The sequence below is a fragment of the Melospiza georgiana genome, chromosome 9, assembly GCF_028018845.1.
Source record: "Melospiza georgiana isolate bMelGeo1 chromosome 9, bMelGeo1.pri, whole genome shotgun sequence".
Classification (NCBI taxonomy): domain Eukaryota; kingdom Metazoa; phylum Chordata; class Aves; order Passeriformes; family Passerellidae; genus Melospiza; species Melospiza georgiana.
The window spans coordinates 14,045,997-14,065,104 of NC_080438.1; the positions used below are offsets into that span (position 1 = coordinate 14,045,997).

Sequence of the window (19,108 nt, forward strand, 5' to 3'; positions counted from 1 at the left end):
TCGGAAAGTGTTCTCATTTTTTTTTTCTGAAAATATAACTTGACTGCTGAGAGGGAGGTGAAGGTTTTGTGATGAAAGGAAAATAGTATAATAGGAAAATGGGGTATTAATGGGATGTCCATGTTTCCGACATAATAGGTCTGAAAATAGATGAACTGGCTAGATTAACTTGTATGATTTTTACATATGTAAATGGACATAGAACTATGTATCAATATAAAATATTAGTGCATATTTACTGTATAAATTAACTTATAAGCAAATTAAGATTGCCTCAAATTTACATACAATGTGAAGAAAAGTCCCTTTATCCTCTGTAACTGCAGCATTTGGCAGATTCAGGAATAAATAATCTTTTGTGGCAAGGGTATGCCTTATCAAACATATGCAGATCAGTGCTAATTAATGCTAATTAAGGTTTCCTGTCTATCTAGCTGGAAAAACGTCCAAATGTTATGAAATCCAGTTAGTATGCCTATTACCCTAATTGTTTTATATGGGATGGTTCTTAATTAAAATATGTAAATTTACCTTAATTGCTATATACTAATAGAGGTTCATGTTATCTCACTAAAAATGACAAGATGGTGAGGAGGGGTACTTAAACAAATAATTCTGATACGTTTGTAAATAAATGACCTTTACTCAGAATTATTTTTAATTGGAAATTGGCAAAAGGAACATTTTGCCATCTATGTTTCTCTTTCATTTTAAATAATGTCAGAATTTACGGTTCTTTGTTAATATAGATCTGGTGACATTGTGGCTTAATTAAGACTACTAAACAAGTCAACATTTTGTGTGTTTACTACGTGTTTCAAAATTGTTTGCTAACCTCACATTGACCTTCAGAAATGTCATACTTTACAATATTAATCTTTCTTTTCAGTTTTTTTTTGTTTTGTGTTTTTTTTGATCATATGGTTTTGTTTGTGAAGTTTGATGTACTGGTGCACTTTTGCTGGTGCCTGACCCATGCCTTTGCAGCAGAGAGGCTGGTGAGCTGCACCTCTTTGAGCTTCACCCAGGAGTGTAGGACATGGACTTGGACCACCTTTGGGGGGACAGTTCCCATGTCTGCTGGGACATGACTGAGGCCCACACTGGTTTCTGCACAAGGTCTTGTGTGGCTTCTGCCCAACACAGAAGCGCTGTTTGGACAATATTTTGTATGGTGCTTCATAGGTATGCAATATTGGTGTTTGCTTTATCATTATCAGGCCATTTTACACACAGAGAAAACATTTTTCTCCTCTGATGTAAAGAATTTAATTGGAAAATCTGCTAATTTAGAGAACTGCTCTATAGTTGTATTTTTTTTAAAACACCTGGTACATTTTAGCTTGTATTATATAATATACACCAACAACATAAAGCTTACTTTGCAAAATCCGTCTGAAAGTATTTCCTGTTTTGCAGGATATTGTAACCAATGTTTCTCCAAGGATTGTGCGTGGAACTACTTCAGGTCCTCTGTATGGCCCAGGCCAAGGCTCTTTTCTAAACATTGAACTCATCAGCGAGAAAACAGCAGCATATTGGTGTAAAAGCATTGCTGAACTGAAGGCTGACTTTCCAAACCACGTAAGTGCCACTTAACCACAAAGATGCAACATACTTACTTGGAATCTCTAGTTTACAGGTCTCTGAAACCAACATATTTAGTGTCTTTTCAATAGAATGCAAATTGCTTTATTGACATAAAAGTTCATTGTTAAAAACTATGCAGAGGACAGTCATGATTTTTTAATTAGACTGGTGTTTATTTTCAAACCGATAATATCAAGGGAAAGAGTTGATTCCAGTGTGGAGGCTCAACAGTTCTTTTGTGAATAATTTTGTATTTAAGATGATATGTAATTTATAATAAGAATTGTTACTGTGAATTGAATTTGATCATAAAATGAATATGTGTTCTTCTCATTCTTAATCCAAGTGAGAAAGATGCTTGTAGTATTTTTATAAACAATCGAATAATCTAGGTGAAAAAAGTCAGTACTTAAAGTTAACTTCACTACAAGGATAGAGTTTTGTTAGAGCCTGTTTGGCTGTGGGGAATATCTGTCTCTGAAAGGTAATAATCACAGTTGGGAGTAATGACACCAGCTAGCTGGCATAAATGGTTTTCAGCTGCGGTTCTTGTGAATAAGGACAACGAGGTAGAAAGGACAACGAGGTAAAATTCTCCTCAATCAGTATCTTGAATGGATAGAACTAGAAACCCCAGAGCCTGCATGTCTTCTGTCTTGAAGTTATTACCTCCATGCTTCAGCTATGAGCAAAATCAGTGAACATTCCTGAATATATTTTGACTTAAAGATAATCAAGAGGTTTTTTCTAATTCCTGCTGTTTAAATGTGCACATCAGCAAGTATAAAAGTGTTTAAACATTTAATATTGACAGTGAGAGAGCTGCGTGTTTAATATCCTACTTCCCTGTAAATGGACTGTGTGTTTTGTTGCTGAGATTCTCGTAACTTTATTTACTGTGGCTAAGCTTCATCATAATGAAGGCATGAACCCAAAGATAATATTCTATTCCCTCATTTTGATTTTATATCCTTTGTAAAAGTCCTGGATATTGCATGCAGGCAGACTGTTGGCAGTTTCTGCTGTGGGAATGCTATCCCACTGCATTCTTCACCAAAAACCCCTCACAGCACTTTATGCCTGAGATCAAACCATTCTCTTCTGTGAGGAAAAGCACTAGGAGCAGTTCAAAAGGAAGATTTGAATTTTCTGAGACCTAGCGTTGTGTGTGGGATGAAGAAGTCCCACTCTTCCAGTGTTCCTGGGGTGAACATCTTCTGATCATCCCTCATTATATGTGAGTTATTACTTTGAGAATGTGAATTCAGTCTCTGCACGTTGGCTATGGCTGCTACTGTGGCATCTTTGAGGTCGGTAATGTCTGCGTGGGCACAGGGGAAGCAGCACCCAGCAGTAGACCTTGGCATTGCTTACAGGGATTTTTAAAACATGCCTGTGAACTCATCTAAGAACTGTCATATAATTATAATGGTAAATTTGTTGCTAACTGAAAACAGAATTTTGTTCAGAGGAGAAGTCTCTTGGTGCTTATTTTGAGATATTCTGTATAATTACAACTCACAGAATTTTCTTCACCCAATTGCTGTTCACTCCTCTAGAAAGGGTTTTTCAACATTGTGTGTTTTATTAAAACCAAAACCACTTTCTGAGAACTGTTTGCATGAACTTAATTAACAAGTAAAGAATGACATTTTCGTCTCAAATGAAGGCCAAACAGATGAGGACACAAGTGATTACAGTAAAAAAACTGATCCTACTCTGGCAAATTTTAGAAGCAAATCAAAACTTACACATAATTACTTTTGTGAAATACAAGTTAGAGTGAGATTTATGTTACAGATGAAAAGGATATGAGCAAAATATCCGCCTCACTAGAAAATGATCCCACAACAACATTTTATCTTGTGTCATTGGGAAGAAGCAAACTGTAAAGGACAGCTAAATTCCCCAGCAGAGGCTAGGATGTAAACTGAACTTTGCAATGTGTTATGCAGAAGAGGACAACCAGTCACAGCTCCTTGGGCAATGCCACTTAACTGTGGCGTGTTGCCTCTATAAATCAGGAACAAGCATCTCCCTTGTGCTGTCTTCAACTCCTGTCGTGGGTAGCCTCGTTCTTTGTCTCTTCTGTCTTCTGATTCTTGTTTGTAGCTTTCAAATATCTCTGACTGCCAGTCTTTCTGTTCCTGCTCTTCTATTAGCTCCTCCCTTTGACCCCAAATCCACTTCAAGCGGATGAGGGAGAAGCTGCCACCACCAGGAACTTGCTTCAGTGCCACCAGCAGAGAATGAAATATTGTAAGGGTCCAAGCAGAGGAGAAAGCATAAGGTGTCTGGATTTTGTATGTTCCCTGGTAAAGTATTATCAAAAGCTGCTTACTGGGGTCAACCTACCACAGGTGGGAAATGCATGAATGTCAGTTCATGACTGAGACACACAGTGGTTAAAGTGCTTTAGTTAGGGGGGTGAAAGAACTAACACTAATGTCACAACAAGTCCCATTTTCATATTTCATCCACCAAGGAGATATCTGATTATATGGTGTATTGGTGTACTTTTCAGCCAAAACATTGCTGAAAAAATGTCAGAGAATGATACATTCAAGAAATTAGCTTACCTAGGAAATATTAATTCAGCCAAGTAGAGCTCCCCTAATGATATGAACAGGAATGAAAACAATGTGGGAAAAAAAATTGCTTTTACGTTAGCAAATGTCTACAAAATTTAATCATTGGGAAGTGGCTGAGAAAGTTGGGAAAAAAAGTTATAAAGCCTAGGAGGAGAACTTACTGCTAAAATTTTATATTCACATACTTGACAATAGCTACAATCTGGCCATTATCTGTGCTGGGAACTGTGAATACTGGTGGTGGCAGTATGTCTTGGTGACATGGTAAAGCAAAGAGCTTTAGCATTTGCACTGAGGAGAACAAGCTTGAAAAGAGCGAGGTTTGAAAACAGTAGCTTCTCTGCAGAGAAATGTATACCAAGGTTTCACTAAGAAGGTGATGAACACAATTGCCAAATAGTCTCTCTACACCTTCCTGTAACTGGTGCCCAGTAGATGATAATAAGGTAAACAAATAAGTTTAAAACCTCAGTATGCTAATTAGTTTGAGTCTGGGTGTGTGCAGGAGGTCACAGCAGTACAAACAAGGGCTTTGACAGGGTACTCCATGAAATAGATTGTAGGAGAAATGTCGTTCCCTACCAGACTAAGAGAAGTCTATCACAAACAAGCAAATATCCAAGAAATTTGTACTACATGAAAGAACTGGGATCTTGAAAGAAGATGCCCAATTTAATATTTTTCAATATTGCTGTGTTAGTATATTGAAGTCTTAAAAGTAAGTTTTTGGCCTCCTAGTGCAACACAGATGAGTTTGATCTCCTGCATGACTCTAGGGAATGTACATAGGATAGCAGATTGTCAGCTGTGACACTGAATCTGTGATTCAGATATCAGTGGCATGATGTGTTGAATTGAGAAACCTCTTCTGCTAGAAACAGTAAGTACTCATGGACCCCCCAGCTAAGCTGAAGACTCTTGTCTTAATGTTTGTTCTGCTGCTTGTGGAATGTTGCTGACGGTCTCTCTGACAGTTACTCAGCAGACAGCAGCTTTTCAGGGCTGAAGTTGTTCAACATGTATTTTTGTTCAGCCTTTTGTTCAGAATGTCCCAGGAGCACCTGTTGGGAGTAGCCATGCTAGAGAGTGTGAGAACAGATCGCTGGATCCCAGGCTGGTAACCATCTTCATTGCAGCATTGTGGGGGTTTTGTTGGTTTTGGATTTTTTGGATTTGTTTATTTATTTTTTTTAATCTCCTGGAATGGTGCAAGTGGTTCTTATATTATGAATTTTTTTCCTACCATAGAAGTATGAAATAAGACTGCAGTTTTTGTTTGGATTTGGTCTTTGTGGGTTCTTGGTTCAATTTTTTTAAAAATTTTCATAACAAACCAGATTTGGTTTGATTCTACCCTGTGAGGATAGGAGAAGATAAAGGGATACAGAGGAAGAAAAATACAATGTTAAGAGGCACATATGAGTGCATTGCTCCTACAAATAAATTCTGGTGCAGAAACATGCAATGTTCCAAGAGATGAAGTTATAAGTTGAATAGAAATGGACTTGCGACAGTTATTTGGATATTTTGCATGGGGAGGTTTAATTGATTTGCCAGTGTGATCCCTGAAGTGGTGTCCTCCATATCAATGTTGTTTGGTTCAGCTCAGGTTTTAAAAACAGGTTTTGTCTACAAAGTGGGAACAGCATTAATCTATTTATATAAACCTTTTTCCTCACTAAGTTTGCATTATTAGTAGACCCTGTAATTTGGTTACTGAGTGGGATTTACCAGGATATCTAAAATTGCTGAAGACTCCTTTGAGACTTAAAATTAAGGGACATTAGGTGGAAAACATTTTAAGATACAGAGGACTTCGCAGCTTTACTGTGAGAAGATCAAAGTTGGATCTCTCACTAGAGGTACTAGTAATAATTTATTTTTGCAGGTATTATTATAGCTTTTGATTTTAATGGGTATTTAAAAGCCTGTGGGATATTGTACATAGTATTTGCATTTTGAGATATCGCTCATGGACTTGCTTCAGGTTATAAAAAGCAATAGTTTTGCTCTTCCTAGGCCTAGTATAGATAGCTTTACCTTTCTATTGAGGAGAAATGATACTTTGTACTTCAAATACCTACTAAGTTGTATCTCCGTGTCACGAATTTTACGCATATTGTGCTGTGCATTCTGAGAGGACTTTGCTGAAAGTCCAGATGCTTTTCCATGTGAACTGAAAGGGACAGATCATAGGGGGACAGAAACACAAGCTGGGCATCCTAGATGCCTGCACACTCCCAGAGGTGGAGAACAGCTACCTAGGTTGCTTTGTCTGAATTTCAGGCCCTCAAATCACATTTAAAAAGCTCCAGAAGTTGTTATTGCTGCAGCTTAAACTTCCCAAAGCCAGCCATCATGGGTGCTTGGTAGGAGGTGAAAAAACCCACACAGCAGTTGTTAAATTCACCATATGGAAAAGATCCCTTTCACTACAGAAAACTGGCAGTAGGCCCATTCCCTTAACATCAGAGGAAATCCTAGCTGAAAAGGGAAGGTGAGGTTGGAATAAGGCACTCACACTCATTGTCTTGTCCAGGAACGGAATCACTTGGCCCTAGAGAGTGTGCAGCACAAGAGTGGCCATAACTCCTCCATTTCCAGTGACTGCTGTGGTGGGGAGAAAGGAAGAGATCTCAGAGCACATGGACACATCTCCTTTTTCTCTTTGTCTTTCACCAAAAGAAAAAGGGAGGGTGAAAAAAGTAAAGAAAAATACTTCCTAGAAAAGAGAAGGAAAAAAGCTGCCCCAAAAGAACAGCAGACACATTGACAACATAGCTCGGCATGTTCCAGGGAAGCTTTTGCTTTTCCCCCATCCTGAGGGTGTCCCATTGCTCCTGATCCTGGTTCAGCTCTTTGTGAGCCAGCAGGATGCATTTTTTCCATGTTCAGTCCAAGGAGGAATTCAGCAACAAGTCTGATTTACACCGTGAACAAAACCAGAGGCTAGTAGCAGAAATACTGATATATTGTGTCTTCAAGATCACATTTGCTCATAGAGAAGGAAGCTTTTTTGGAAAGACTCTTCCCACAACACATAAAATCTGCTTAATCCTCACATGACCTGAAGCATAATAGAGATGGGTATAAGCTAAAATTTTCATTCCTTGAGGCTTAGGTGTTAGTTAAAAAAAAAAAAAAGGAGAAAATACAGGAAAATTATCATCTATCATCTCATCAACCAGCATGTTTTGATAGTCATGTTGGCTATAGCAGATCTGCTCCAGCCTTGAAAGTAGCAGAGAACTGGTGTGGAGTCAATGTAAAATCTCTTTTCTGGGAGAGATCTCAGAAACTATAGAGTAAAAGCTATTCTGAAAAATAGAACTAGTAGAAAGAAAAACGAACAAAACAGTGAAGAGCTCCCTTTGTAGTATGTTATGCCTTTAAAAAAAAAGTTCTTTGAGGACATCAAGAGAAATTCAGATGATAAAAGTGAGCTTGGGTTTCCACAAGTATTTGGTAGGGTCCTTCACTGAGGAATTTGAAAGAAATTAAATTATTTTGAAATATATTTGAAATATATTTTAAGTAAATTAAGATTAGAGGAAGAAACCTACATGAACAAATAACCAGTTAAACATGGGAAACAATATTAAGGAATAAATAGTCAAATTTCACAATGGATAGAGAGCTGCAGGAAAATTCTTTAAGGATCTGTACTGTGTTCTGTGCTATTCAAAATGTTTATTAACAATCTGGAAAAGAGAGAAAATTTTAAGAATGTAAACTTTGCTGATAATAGTGTGTTATGTAGGGAGATGAAGATGAGAGCTGACATAAAGCTTTATGAAGAATCTTGCATTACTGATTGACTCTCAAGTGAACTGCCAGGGGAAAAAAATGAATGTAGTATGTAGATGGAATAAACCAATGATAAATTTATTTGTACAGTGAGTGATTTTAAGCTAACTATACTAGGATTACAGTAAGAGAGCACTATGAAAATCTCAGCTTAATGCTGAATAACATTGAAATAAAGCTTATCAAACACAGAATTTCTAGGAAAGGAACGAAGCAAAACCCATCACTATGTCAGCATGTTGATTCTTTTTTTTCCCCTTCACATTTTGAATACACTTTGTGGTTCGCATCTTGCTGGATTGGAACCAGAAAGGTGATAGGTGGAAACGAGTGATAGGAGATTGTTCACGACATGGCTCGGCAGCTGTGGAGCTCATACTCATGGGGCATTGCCAGTCCCAGAGGTGCATACAGGCTGAGAAAAACCCACTGGAAAAGCTACCTGAAAGCATCACCTCTGACTCAGGGAATTCCTGTGCCATAGATTTCTTAAAAGCTGGGCAAGTTTTTTAGGGAAATACTAGTGTGACTTGCCCTTGGGGAGCTGCTGCTGGTGCATGTGGGAGAAGGGGCGCTGAGCTGTGTAAGCCATTCCTGGCGTTTGCACTGTCCCTGCACACAGAGGAGCTCTTGGGTTTGCACCCAGGATCAGAAGCTCTCTGTGCCTCCCAGTCCTGACTCAACCCTTGGACCATTGTTCCTGTGTTACATTTTGACAACCTGATTAACATGTAACTACATTACTTGAACTGAAGCTGAGATATAGATATATTTTGTACTAGTCTGAAATGATGTGCTAAGGGGTTTGTAATTCAAATGCTACTTTCAATTTACTAAGGTTTGCTGCATTTCCAGAGGGTCACCTCAGACAATCCTACATACAGTAATACAAGAAAATGTCCTAAAAATTTACCCACAGACAGTATTTGATCATTTTTGTTCAAATGACCATGAAGTACACATCATAATGTTTGATCCCAGCTGCACAATATTCATACAGCGTTGGTTTTTTTACTCTAAATTTTTAAAAAATATTACTTTTAATCTGGCAAAGAAGTGGAAACACATACATTGGCCATCAATTTGAGGGAATTTTATTTTAGGAAAGAACATACCTGTTGCTGGAAACCACAATCTGTAACTGAAAATAGGACCACGTATTAAGTTCGGTGAGATTGTTACAATCAATTTATGATTCAGATGTACATGTTTGTGGTGACAAATTAGGATTTTGAGGAAAAATGTGAGAAGGTATTTTTTGTTTTGCACTTGGAAACTAGTGCATTGTTGAGAACCTTTGTTGAAAACTAGTTTAGTGCAGAACTGTACTTTATTCCTAGACATGTTATAAAGCCATGACGTATTTTGTTTGTTTTGTTGTCACAGCTAAGGTGTGAAAAATAGTGAGTAGTTCAATAAGGCAGAAGACTATTTGGACATATGCTAAGAATATACTTTTGATTTTAAAAGTGATTTATTGATCTCTGGAAAAAAAAGTATAATATTCATGGTTCTGTGTGGACTATGAACACATCTTTGAAATTTAGCCTTGGGGTAAGAAGTAGGAGAAAATTAAAGCAGTTTCTGAAATACTTTACCAGCCATCTCCTAGAAAATGACCCAATCTGTTTGATTATTGGAAAAGACAAACTCCTTAATGGCTAGCATCAGCTGAAGCTGCTTCAGGATGTGCTTTGGCAGTTGCTGCTAAAAATTCTTTTCTGCAGAGATATGTGAGTGGTCATTAAGTAGGAGTATTGACAAAGGAAATGCCCCAAACATAAAGACAGTATGATTAAAAAGATATTTCTGGAATGTAATTCTGCTGACACTGACATAAGAGTTGCATATTTCTGTTCATCTTATTAAAGTGTGAACATGCAGACTATTATTTAGAGAGCAAAGACAATCTCTTAAAAATTCCAACTGTTTTATCAGTTTGTGAGTTACTGTGTGTACAATGGAGTGCTTCAAAATGATCTGTGTGATCTGGTTGGGTATCAGGACTGTAGATTGTAGAAATGTCCTCCATAAACTGCAACAAAGGAAATGGCATCATGTGTTAAACCCCCTGTATGCTCAGATATCCATTTCGCCCCCTCAATCTGTGCTTAAAATAGCAATAACAACCTTGGTGCAGGGCATTTCCTGGCGATTAATAACTGGCCAGGGTTAATGGCCCTCAGCAGTGCCTCAGGTCACCAACTCCTCCCAGCCAGTCATTACTCCCTGGGAAATGCCCTTTTCAGGGCAGTTGTTGTTGTAATATTAAGATCTAGATGCCATTGGATGGAGATAAAATGACCTTGTGGCCATCTTACAAAATAAATGTTAAAAATAAAATAAAGGCAAAATTTTAAAATTGTTAGGAGTCAACAACTCATCAAAATTAAAATCTAAAGTTTGTAAAAATGACAAATTCTGCTAGTCTGATCACTTGTGCAAAATACATATCCCCTAAATATGTCTTCCTAATTTCCATTTCATGTTTGTCATAGGCAATTGGCTAAATTATAGAATTCGATCTTTTAAAATGCACAGTACCTTTGACATTCATTTTATTGTCTGTGATACGATTTTAGTCTTTTATGAAGCACTGAGTAGATGAGATTTAGATAATTCTGCTTTTACATCTTTCATATTACAGTATTTGTCTTACAATAATAATAGGAAAGCAAATGTATAACTGATCAAAGTAGTAAGTGTATGCTGTTCCTGTAGCCCATATTCTGTAAATTCTGTGATGTGGTTTGCATTTTAGGCATTCTGCTAGAACTCTAATGAAGAAAAATATGAAGGCTAGGTCTATATTTAAAAGGCTTGCTCACATACTTATGTAGGCTAGGAATACTAAAAATAAAATGGCATCTAGCTGCTGTCCTGGCAGAACCCAGTGTAGATGCAGTTCTACCACCAAACTGTTTATTTTTGTGCAGAAGCAAGCGCGGCGTTTGCTGCTCTGAACTGTGCCGGTAGTAGGAGAGCTGGCTCTCTGCAGACATGTTCTAGCTCAGACAAGAGAGGCAGAGGCACATGCTGGAATCTATCACAATGAGAGCCAGCTCTTCAGTATGATTGACAGCTGCTGGACTATATCCCAGCCTCCTGTGCTTTCTGGGGAGGGGGGCTAGGGAAAGATCTCAAATTCTGAGCGAAATGTGGGAATAAAGTGTTCCAAGATGTTTTTTCTATTCTTTATCTACCAAGAGGAACATGTAGATTAGCAGAATTCTTAGTGGGCTCTGAACTTATCTTATTCTACACCCTCAATACTGCTGGTAGCTTCTAAACTTTTTATGCACATTGTGTTTAAGAACTACGACCATAAACTTTTACATATTCTTCATTACTAAACTTCTCATATCTGTCACAATTCTATGTCCTACATCTCAACTCGCCCTGTTTTATATTGTAATTATTTTGTTCAGTTGGTTTGGGGTTTTTGTTTAGTTTTGGGGGTTTTTTGTGGGTTTGTTTTTTGTTTTTTTGTTTTTGGTTTTTTTTTGTGGTGGGGTTTTTTGTTGATTTGTTTTTGTTTTTCTAATGAACTATGCTTGAAGGAGCAACTGCTAAACATGCAAAATGAGGTGGCCAGCAGGATCCAAAAAGCAATCTTGCTCTCTTCATGCAGTCTTAGTTTAATGCACAGTTGTGTGAACACAGACATGCCAACCAATTGCCACGGGATAGCAAATTGCAGTGTGTCAGTGTGGTAAGTACCCCTGTTGGGAACTTGCAGCAAATACAGCCTGATTCAACTTAATATGAATTTCTTCCGTTTTGGACATAGCAAACCAGCCTTACCTCCTATTTTATGAGGTTTGAAAGAGCACTAGAGCAGCCACTGGCTGCAGGTGTGCCCAGGGTAGGTAACTCATAAATCAGCAGTAAACCTGCTTGTGTGTTGAAACCTCGTATGCAGAGCTAGTGGAGATGGTCTTTTGAATGTTGAAGGAAGTGTGTGACAGTAAGTATTTATTTACTGAACACTTAAACCCAAATAAATATTTTAAAGGATGGTTTATAGGAGGCTTAAGTACATCCTTTGTTGTGAGCCACGTAGGTTAAATGCAAACTAAGAAACCAACAGAGTGCTTTTCTCTCCTGTTTCCTGCCACTACAGTTTCCCGTCTCACAAATCTCAGGAAGAATGCTTTTTTACTGGTTATTTTTACATCTTTCTCACATTTTTAAGTGCAGGGTTCCTAATCTATTTCAAATTTAATTTTCTTTTACTTCTTTTTATGTTAAATATTTTTTTATAAAATTGTAGTTACGTTGATTTTTCTTACATCCTTACATAAGGATGTAATTTAAGTCTAATTTAAGTCTTGTGTTTGGAAAAAATATCATGAAGCTCTATTCCTAAATTTCGGGCAGCATTTATAAAAATCTGCTTCACTTTTCTTGCAGTGTAATATGATATGATAGACTTATTCTTAGCTATGCCATTCTTGGCCACCCAGCCATTTATGCTCTCTCTCTGTAACGGTATTAAAATCTGAATATGCTTGCAGAATGTTTCATTTAAGTTATATACAGCTCACATGAGAGTATCTAAAGATTGTGGGATTTTTAGGTACCCCAATTCTTACCCAGTGTGCAGTGTGTGCATCTTAAAGCAAAGGGTGGGCATTAAAAATGTATGTATGTTATATTTGCATTCTCTCAGTGTCTCTCTCAGCACACCACTGGTTCCTAGTAGGACTTTTGCCTTTGATTCTGCCAAAGGCATCCACACTTCACATGATTTATTTTTGATTTATCTTTTTGGAAACACACGTATTCACAGCTGGGACATTGATAAAAATCTCACCAACATTAGGTCTTTCATTTGAATGATCATTTGAATGAGGCTATAAGGCTGTAGAAAATTCAATGCATTTTAATCTTAAAATGTCCAATCACATAGCGGTATGCTGAACAAGTTAGGTAACAATTTTATTAAACTTCCAGATATGCAGTAAAATAGTAGGGCCTCTTTCACTTTCTCAGCATCTTCACATGAGCTTCCCTAAAATATGAAGAGGTGGGTCGAACTGGCACTTGAGGAGGAAAGATTAGTCAGAAGGTAACTGCCAACTTACAGCCCTTAATTTTGTATCTTTGCTGCTGGAGTGTAGCCAAAAAACTACTTGGGTCATCAGACATAACAGCTAGCTACTTAAGTAAATTCTTATGTCTGCATAGAAAAAAAAGCTACCCACTCATGAGATTTTTCTGATCATACCACAGATGGGAGCCCTGCAGACCTGCCATCAGGAGGTTCAGTGCATAGTGGCTCTGTTGTTCCCTGAATTTTTGGCCCGGCTGGGAAATACCAGGGGATGATAGGAAATATATATGAACAGATCAACAGAAAACACAGATTTACATCTTCCCTTCTTGAAAAGTTCTGTGCCTGACAGAAAGTGGAGTTTCTGTCTTTGATAATGGACTACTTTATTATAATTTTCACTATAGAAATATTTATACATGAAAGATTTTTTTTTTCCAAATGAAGGGTTCTGGTGGGGTTGGATCCCACTGGTCTTGCTTTGGCCACTGAGAAGATAGCATGCTTTTAGCCTTGTGGACATTTGCGGATTGTCTCTGATCATGGGGTGAGCCTGCCCCATTGATCAGGCAGGTTTGGGACTGTGAAGAAGCTCTCCTCTCTGTGAAGTCCCATAGCTAGACTGATACCTAGGGAAATAGTATTTTTATACTATTTATATATAGTATTTAAATACAAATAGCATTCAGGGCCTGATAGGTCTCCCCCATGCAGGTGGCATTTAAAGCCATCAGATAACATCCTGAAGATGGGATAAGCCTTATAGCCTGTTCCTACATATCTTCTTAACTACCACACCCTCACCTCTCAGAAAAGCCTAACTGAATTTTTCTGCAAAACTCAGGTAAATTGTCACTGGTTTTCAGTGTATCACTAGGAGGATAATGGTGCACAGAGAGAGAGTGGGTGAGAGATGCAACCTGGCTGACAAAATCGTTTAGGCCTTCCAAGCATCCCTCTGGCACCAGCAATGTCACATGATGAAGTAGATCACAGGGCTCTGAGGTGTAAAAAGGGAGGGGTTTTTCTCTCTAAGTCACAATTTTCTCCTCTACTAGCACTGATACTACTAGCTTTCTTGAGATTTCAAAATCCAAGGAAGTGAATTAAAAGAAGCCCTGGGGCGTGATGGAACAAGAGAAGAGATAGGATGGACTTCTCAGAGATGCAAAGAGACAGATTTGACCTGGGGAATTGCTAGCTGACAGAGTGCAGGGGTTACAAAACTGTGATGAAGTTATTAATTCTGTATTTTGTCTCTTTATATTTTCTGCTGAATTTGTTTTCTAATAAGTTAAGCAGCTTTGCTGCTGAGTAATTGGGGAAATATATCTGTATATATCTAGAGGCAGCCAAGGTCTGGAGGGGATCTGAGGGTTCCTTTCAGTCAGCAGCTGCTCATTCCCTCTGTGGGAACAGCCTACATGCCTTGAACATCTTTGTCTCCAGTTGGCTTCCCCTCTCAGAGGGGCACCCTGCCGAGAGTTGCCTGTGCTATTGTGGAAATAAAGAGCAACAATTAGCGAGGTGCTCAAAGAACTGTGGTTAAAAGGACTTTGTGTATCTGGGCAGAGAATTTGATAAGAGAAAAATTTCTAAAGGTGGAGGAAAAAATTCACATATTTGTGCAGCCTTTTGCCAGCCTTGTTTTTCTTATGTGGTCTTGAGAATCAATAATGTGTCAGCACCCTGGTGAAAAGCTTTTGCTACAGGTCATAGCATGTGTCTGAAATATCATAGAATTAGATATATCCCTTTTCTTTTAGCTTCTCCAATAATGTATTGGCCTCCTCTGCTTTCTCTTTATATTAAATCAGAGTGGAAAGCACAGAAATACAGCAGGGGCATGCCAATTCCACAAGGGCTTGCAGGCTTTGTTAGAAAGAAACACTGCCAAAAATTAGTATCTGTCTTCACTCTTCTCTTGGATTCAGCCTTTATTTCCATGTACTCATATATTTTTTTCACTCATTATCAAAGAGACTAAAGGTTGAACTAGGATAGGTTTCCTATGAAAAATAAAATCCCAGAGATTCTATCAAATTTCCAGGGAAGTCTTTAGCCACATAGGTAATTTTCAATGTAATTTGAAGGGTGTACCTGAAGTACTCAAATTTTCAACAGTCTGTCATAAAATGGACATACTACTTCTAGTCATGTTAAATATTTGAGCTTCCCTGAAGTGCTCTATACAGGTGCTATATTCTCTTTCATTGTACAAATTCTTTGGGGAATTCTTATTCCATGGTTCCCTTTTCAATGTTCAGAAGTTGCCACATCTTAATTAGAGTGCCCTGAGTCATGAGGGATGCATCAGATCTTTTTTTTTCTTGACCATTCACCTTTTTTTCAGTTGCATTGCGAATTAGCAGCGCTCTCATTAGATCACATTTCATTTTCATTTATGCATGTTTCCACGTCTGTGATGTGTGCCTGCACATTTCTGTGTAAGCAGGGCCAAGGTAGCTCCTCTGCTGCCCTGGTAGCGCTGACACAGGGCTGAATCTGACATGGTAGAGGGGCACTTAGAAAACCAAGCAGATCCCTTGTTTTTCTACAGGTACAGCAGGTTCGAAAGTGCAACCTGATTAGCTTTCTGCTCCCATCAAAGACACAAGTTGTGTTATTTTGCAAAGAAAATGGTTTGTTCATAGCCTTTGGGTTTTGTTTGTGTGAGGTTGTTAGAACCTAACAACTCTAGGCCTGATTTTGAAGTTGTAGCCCAGTGTACTCACTGAAATCCATCAAATAATCTCATTAAGTAAGTGGATTTCATTGATAGAAGCAGAGTCATCATATGAAAATAACTACCTTTAAAAAGATGCATCTCCATTTAGCCTGGGATTAGAATCTATGTTTTTTTCTGCTCATGCTGGCTTTTCTATGTAATACATAGAGCAAATCATAGCATTTTTAAACTTTTATAATCATCTTTCTAAACTTAGTTGTGTGCTGGTAATGTTTGGCCTATTTTTGTGTTGCTCTGTTGTATCTTAATTTCCCCTTCCTTTAAAAAACAAATGGAAGCTCTCACTATAAAGTAGCAAGACACAGAAAGTGCTTTATTCCAAAGGTATGCTACATCTGAATAATAAACATACTAACATCCCCTACTTGTCTCATTTTCATATACTAAAACATAGGTATTTTAAGTGCAAGTGAAGGAGGAAAACAATGGATGGTTAGAGATTGTTAAATTATTTACTGGAGAGTAAATTCCCTGAAAAAAGAAGAGAGAAGAGAAGCAGAATTGCAGGTCAGCAGTGTCAAGACATTCTGTGTTGCTTGTCTTTATCATCATGCAGAATCTTTTTATTAAGGCAGTGCAGAAAGAATAGATTTATGGACTGAAGGTACAATGTTTCATATGTCCATATCCATCTAGATTGACAGTTCCTACCAACATGAATTTCCCAGGAGAGACAGTGTTACTGGTGTCAGTGGATGGCATCATTTACTTCAGTGTTCCATTATTAAATTGATAACAAGATAATTCCTCTGCTTCTCAGAGACATGACAGGTTTTACAATTGTTAACTTTCTTATTGCATGGGATTTGATGTTCTAGGTAGTTTTTAATAAGAAGCTTATTTTTATTTCAGTTCTGCAACAAGTCAAAATTTACAAGAATGTACACGAAAAGAGAAAGCAGGCTGAGTGTACAAGGCATCAAAATCAGGCTGGTTTCCAGAGGGTTATTTTTATAGCAGCAAATGTTTGTGCTCCTGTTGTTTTTCAATACTGCACATTTGAGTGTATTTGTGCAGTACAGAGTGTTTGCTGTGCTTGTACTCTTGTCTTGTGCAGTGGGTGTTAGAAGTGTTCTGTACATTGGTAATTCTAACTCTATTTTTTTGAGGAGGATCATTTCATCAGCCAGTGACCATTTTGAAAAGCCAGAGGGTGGCCAGAGGTGGCACTGGATAGCACCAAGCCTCCAAGAACTTTTCTGCTGGCTCAGTGTGGCAAGCTGGGACTCATCCTGAACCTGATACTGTGTAAGAGGCAGGGTTGGAGAGCAAGGCTGTTGGTATGAGTCTTCAGAAGTGGAACATCTTGAGTGGAGCAACCCAGAAGTCCTGTGTTGCTGCTGTTACTCCCTCCCAGGCAGCTCTTTGCTGTTGAGCCTGCATCTTGGGGCATGATGCAGAACTGCCCTCAAGTCAGGTGCAGCTGTAAGAAGGTACAGGCAGGGAAGAGCAAGCAGAAATTTTGGTGGCTGGGTTTCCTGAAGTGCAAAGAGATTATGCACAGGCCTGGAAGAGGAGATTCAGAACAGATACAGGCTCTGGCCAGTGTGTGTGATGACCAAAATAAATATGGTTATCACAGGCATGAGGATAGAGGATTGTGATTTCATTCTGTATCTTGAGAATTTTTCTTAAATTTGCAGGAATTGACAGTGTTCACATTTAAATCCAGACAGCTGAGACTTTATTTCAGGCTGTTTGAGTGTATTGAAACTCCCTTACTCCCTGCAGAGCAGTACTGGACAAATGGTAATTGTCAACGTAGAATTTTACTGCTCTCTGGCTTTAAATAGATGTAACCCAAACTAGACCCAGTTGTTGTTTTTTTTTTTTTCCTCCTTCTTTTTGTTTTGCAACCTCTTGCAGTGAATTCTGTGTGCTAGGAAAGAAAGATCACTTGAAAACATACACATCCTTATTATTTCTTTTCATTCTATTGCATTCATGAGACATCCACATAGAGATAATGGATGAGAAAAAAAACATTCACAAGGGAAATAGATTCTAGTTTAAGCTTCCAGGGGATTATTATAAACAGGGAGAAAAATACTTTAAGGATTATGAAAAGTACCTTGTCAGTATTCTTTTAAGTAGAACAACTACTAATGCATTAGTCACAGAATTGTGTGAAATATAGCTTTTTACTGCTTTAGCTACAGTATATTCATCTTATAATGGTGTCCTAACTGGTACATTACATACCCTCCCTTTTCCACCTCCCTTCCCTCCAACAAAAAGCAAGTTTTACTGAGGACCTCTTTGTTCCATGAATGATCAGGGAAACGCTGAACACAGAGCAGTGTGTGGTGTTGCAAACGTGCATCTGTCCCTTTATAGGCATTTGGAGAAATTGTCAGTCACATAGTGTGGGGTGAAAAGCCCTTGTCTGGTGACATGTGTCACAGTGATGGTCAGGGAGGGACAGAGTCTGCAGGGCTGCTGTGTGGGGCGGGGCAGCAGCATCTCCCACCACAGGCAAAACAGCAGCTTGGATGGAGGAGAAGGGGGAACAGCATCCACCAGCTATGATTGTGGTCTGGAATAAGGAATGGGCCGGGGGTCCCACTGTGCTTCAATCATGCACAGTTTGCAGGCAGCCCACACTCGAGCTATGACAAAGCTGCAATTTAGTCAACCCTCATTTACCACTTACCACACTTTAGCAGCAGCTTCATTGTAAGATCTGTCAGAGTCTACTTTTGTAAGCTGGGAGGTGTGTGCAGCCTCACACTTGTGGCTCAAACCACTGTAATTAAGCTCACGTCAGGTTGCCACTGAAAATTTGAGGAATCAAAAGGAAGGATGTGCTCTCTGCAGATGCTTCTGAGCTGGGCCATGTGCTGGATTTCCATGAGATAGCAGCTGTTTGGGGCTATTAAATTTGTGGGGTTGGTAATTTGGTACTTGGCATTGTAGGCACTGAAAAGATGAGTGAGAAGAGACATAGAAGCTGTAATGTGATACAGTTCTCATTTATTACTTTCCAATATAGCTCTGCCTGTTATCACTTGGAATTCTTACTTTGTTCTTGCTATTCTCTTTTAGGTAGTGATAATAGTGTATATTTTCTTTATAAATTTCCATGTGTGATTTTAGGAGTAGATCCGAACCTCAGGCATCACTGATTGTTCCCCTGAATGTTGGCACACGACAGTGATTATGTCTTTTTGTTGGGCATTGAATCCAAATGAAGAGACTGTAAAGGTGTTTTGGGGAAGAGCAGTCACTTGAGATAGGACAGTTTTGTTAGCACAGAGTGCTGGGGGACATTCTTTCACCTAGGAAATAAGTTCATTTTCAAGTTGCAAGAGAACA

At 38.5% G+C, this 19,108-nt stretch overlaps 1 protein-coding gene across 2 annotated transcripts in view; it reads left to right on the forward strand.

Annotated features, from left to right (window-relative positions):
* The window catches only part of DPYD (dihydropyrimidine dehydrogenase), a 329,513-nt gene that overhangs the window by 202,079 nt on the left and 108,326 nt on the right, over positions 1-19,108 (forward strand). For both annotated transcript variants that reach the window (XR_009114783.1, XM_058029810.1), the window contains exon 14: positions 1,420-1,584. Coding sequence is in view for 1 of the 2 variants with exons in the window: in XM_058029810.1 (XP_057885793.1) it covers positions 1,420-1,584 (165 nt within the window). In the remaining variant the exon portion in view is untranslated. The remainder of the gene's footprint in view (positions 1-1,419; positions 1,585-19,108) is intronic.